We start from the raw sequence: 4,557 nt of genomic DNA, 5'->3' as shown, positions 1-4,557 counted from the left end.
TTCCTCGGGAATCACAACTTAGTTTACCCTTCCCGATCACTCATTCCACTGCTAGCTCCTGCACTAGTTTTGCTCAGTTCATCAGTCTATCCTTTAATTATGGTTTAATCATTTCAATCTCAGATCTCTTCTTTTTCTATAAAGGCCATCAACTTTTCAAAATCACCCATTCTCCTTTTCTTTTCCGATTCGTAACCCTAACAAATCTTTTTAATTTGAAAAGTTGTATTTACATGCACATGCACTAACCTATATGCTATGTTTTGGCTTAACCTATAATATACATTTTTTTTGAAACTAACCTATAATATACATATATATATTTAATCCAACAAAAGATATAGTTAAAGTTGTAATTTGACATAAAAATTGATAAATTAATTGTTTTTGTTTAAAACTATACATTTTAAGTTCTTTTAATCTTTTATGTCAAGGTGGAGGAACGAAAAAATATTTACCGATATATAATTCATTGATTTCCGGTATATATATATATATATATATATATATATATATATATATATAAATTAAATACCTGGTGAGTTATGTATAATTACAATTATTGAGCTCAATTTTTTTTATAGGCTACTAAAAGACACATGCTAATTAACCTACTTCACATTCTTGTTAATTTCATGACTTTTTTCCTTTTGAAATAAATTTAATGACAAATATTTCTATAATCTTTTCGTGGTGGCCCATTTAGACAATCTATTGCTGACCGACTGTGAGCTAAAAGATAAATAGAAATAAAAAATAAAATTAGCGAGACCAAGATAATGAGAGAGAGAGGAGAGATAGATTTATAAATTCTCTTTTGGCCATCATGGTTTTGGTGTTTTCCTTAGAAATCAAACAAAGGAAAATAAGATCTATGTAACAAGAGTTAAAAGTTTTGGACTATATTTGTTATTAGTAGGTTTATGTTTTTCTTTTAGATTCAAAGTTTAGGTTAAGTTTGGTTTTTCTTGTCTTTTGGCCGATTTAGAGAAAAGAATCAGAGTTTGGTTGTTGAATATACCAAAGATTTAGCTGTTTGCGTTTGGAGAAAATTATTTCTTGTTTTTTAGTTTGTACAGTTTCATCAGTTTCTTGGAAGCTCTCTTTTGGTTTCTGGGCTTAATAAAGTTCAAATATATTATCTATATATGCAAGAAATTTTAAAAATGATGCCTGGTCATCATGCTTTTACTTGCATTCCAGGGTTTGCTCATCTTGATCATGAGCAGAATGCAAACCCTAACCCTAACACAAACTCTAATCCAGCTACCAAGAAGAAGAGAAATTTGCCAGGCACACCAGGTACGTACTTTCACTTTAACTATACTTGTTTAGTACACTACTAAACAACAGCGAATTATTGGTCAGAATTTCTCCGACGGAATTGAAATCCGTCACTAATTGACTGATTCGCGCACTTCTTGAGTTTTACATGGTTTTTTTTTATATTATTTATTGATTCAACAGATCCAGATGCTGAAGTTGTTGCTTTATCTCCAAAGAGTCTCATGGCTACAAACAGATTCTTATGTGAAATATGCAATAAAGGCTTTCAAAGAGACCAAAATCTGCAGCTTCATAGAAGAGGTCATAATCTTCCGTGGAAGCTAAGGCAGAGAACTAACAAAGAAATTAAGAAGAAGGTTTATATATGCCCTGAAAAGACTTGTGTCCACCATGATCCGTCAAGAGCTCTCGGAGATCTCACCGGAATTAAAAAACACTTCAGCAGGAAACATGGAGAAAAGAAATGGAAGTGTGAGAAATGTTCAAAGAAATATGCAGTTCAATCTGACTGGAAAGCTCACTCGAAGACTTGCGGTACTAGAGAATATAAATGTGATTGTGGGACTTTGTTTTCCAGGTATGTTTTAGTTCCAACTCTAGATCTCACAAATAATTACATTTGTTTCGTAAAACTTTGATATATTATGTTATTTTGGTGATCATATTTTAATTTGTTTCATTTTGCATATTGAACTTTAATTTCATTTCACGAAAAAAATTTATGCCAAAAATTGCATACGCATCAATCAATTTTTACTTATATTTGTCTTGTGGCAATCGATTTTTGTCTGTTTTTACTGATTTATGCATATATTGCAAGTCTTAGGTTAAAGACCAAATAAATCTAAACTCCGTTTATACAACTTTAAGAAAAAATCAATTGGCACATATGTATTTTAGTCTAATGTTTGAAATTAAAGTTTAGTAATAAAATTCGGTCATCAAAACAAAATAAAACGATAATTTAGCAACTTTGAGAATTAAGGAATAAAAAAACTGAATGCTAACATAGGATATGATTTTTAATTGATGATAATGAATGTTGGAAGTAAATTTAATGCTAACTTCATTTATGAGTACTAGGAATATAAATGTAAAAAAATCAGTGAAGTATTTATGACATTTAATGATATGTTAAAAGAAAAAAAATTAATGCTGATGAATTGGGTTTTCAAAACAGGAAGGATAGCTTTATTACACACAGAGCTTTTTGTGATGCCCTAATTGATCAAGAAAGTGCAAGAATTAGTTCATCATCACCACCAACAACCAATCTAAACTTCAGAAATGATCATCAAACGGTAGCTAATCTGCCACATGGATTTCAAGATCTCGCTCCTCAATTCGTCAGCAATTCAAGCTTCAGACCAGATTTCAATCCTCTGTCCAATTACTCTAGTCTTTACACTTCTCCAAGCTTGCCGGAGATGGTTCAGACTTACGGCGGTTCATCAAATTTTGGTAATTTAAGCTTATCAGGAATTATATTACCTCATGGACTGAAGGAAGAAGAAGGCGGTAGCAATAACAATAAAGCTGAAATGATCACAGATTCATTACCGGTACCGTCACTTTACTCCGACGATCATCAAAACAGTCACAGATCAAAGATAATTGCACCAATGTCAGCTACTGCACTTCTTCAAAAAGCAGCACAAATGGGTTCTACAAGAAGTAGTAGTAATAATAATAATCAGTTTTTCTTCGGAAGCAGTAAATCAAATGAGCTGCACCAAGTTTTCAGAAACGTTAACAATTTAGCAGCGACGAATTGTACTGTCGCTATGGGTGATGATCATGCTCTAATGGCGGCAGCAGAAGCGGTAACGGCATCAAGTGGTCTTGATCAAGTAGTGTTGAGTGGTAAACGGAATGGGTCGGTTCAGTTAAATTCGATAGAAAGTGGATTGACCAGAGATTTTCTTGGCATGAGTGGTCAATCTGCTGGTCGGCGGCCATTTTTACCTCAAGAGATGGCTAAGTTAGCTTCAATGAGTTCAGCCATGGGTTTGAGTCAATTCACTACCTCTTAAGTTTTAACTCGTGGGAATATGTTGGGTTAAAAGATTTCGCGGTTAATAAACTATAATCTTTTTATACTTTAGGTTTTCATTTATTTAAAACGGGATGTTACTATCGCAATTGCAGCTAATAATTCTTGATAGTTTGCTGTCCCGCTTATATCAATTGTGCTGCAGCTCGTTGGTTAATAATTTTCTTGTTAGCCACATCAACTATAATTTACCGGAATTTTTTAGATAACCTTTCTATTGAAAATTGCAAATTGAATTATTAAAATGTGAAAAATAAAACGATGGTAACCGAAGTGTTAAAAAGACTATAGTTAAGTAACCGTGATAAATTTTAAACGGTATATATTGGATTGTTAAAGAAATCAAAACCGAGTTGTAAACCGAGTTCCACTCGGTGGAATCGGACGACAGTATCTTATTGAGAGAGAAAGCAGAGGGGAGGTAGAAGTGTGGCCCAGTGCATGTTTGAAGTGACTAAACATGCAATGAGCCAAATCTCGAGTATTTGCATGTTCTTGTTGTTTTTATTATTGCTGTTTTCTTTCTTTTTTTCTTTTCTTATTCAATTTCACCCCTTAGATTATCCTTTTATATATTTTCTTTAAAATTTCTGTGTATTTCGATTATATTAGTTCTATACAGCCGCATTATTAACATAGTAATATTTATTAAATTTATTCTTATAATAAAATTTTAAATTCATATGGATTCATCAATGAGCTATAACTCAAATGGTATGATCTCTGAACATCAAATTGTTAGGTCATTGATTTAAATCATCGTACAAGCGTTTCTCTTGTCCGATTATTAAAAGAAAATATAGACTCACCATATATAATATTTTTGAATCTACCACTACATAATTAACCAAAGGGTGAAAAGTTTGAATGATTGATTTTCGAGTTATATATTAAACTTTTGAATTATTTAATTTGATGATTAAGTGTTCAACTTTTTTTATGATTAAAAAATTTTCACGGTGAAATAAAATTAAAATTTAATCACTAAATAATACAAATTAAAATTTGATCATCAAAATATAAATAATTTGAAAGTTATTTCAAAATTAACTACCAAAAAAGGTTGCAAATAGTTATGCTGGCATCTGCTTGCCCTCAATTTAATTTGTTTTGATTGATTAAAAAGATCATTTATAAATTATAATTACAAATGGTAATATTAATATTAAAACACTTTATTCAAAATTATTTTTTCTCTTTAATTCCACTTTAAAATT

The 4,557-nt window shown here is 31.1% G+C and overlaps 1 protein-coding gene across 1 annotated transcript; it reads left to right on the top strand.

The window, feature by feature from the left end:
• Window positions 1–767: 767 nt before the first annotated feature.
• Window positions 768–3,468, top strand: LOC126679383 (zinc finger protein JACKDAW). Its single transcript, XM_050374401.2, has 3 exons — window positions 768–1,302; window positions 1,468–1,864; window positions 2,468–3,468. The coding sequence occupies exons 1-3, from the start codon at window positions 1,149–1,151 to the stop codon at window positions 3,318–3,320; spliced, it is 1,404 nt and encodes a 467-aa protein (XP_050230358.1). The 5' UTR covers window positions 768–1,148; the 3' UTR covers window positions 3,321–3,468.
• The last annotated feature ends 1,089 nt before the right edge of the window (window positions 3,469–4,557 follow it).

This window comes from Mercurialis annua, linkage group LG4 (genome assembly GCF_937616625.2).
Source record: "Mercurialis annua linkage group LG4, ddMerAnnu1.2, whole genome shotgun sequence".
NCBI lineage: Eukaryota > Viridiplantae > Streptophyta > Magnoliopsida > Malpighiales > Euphorbiaceae > Mercurialis > Mercurialis annua.
This window is presented reverse-complemented; position numbering and strand designations above follow the sequence as displayed.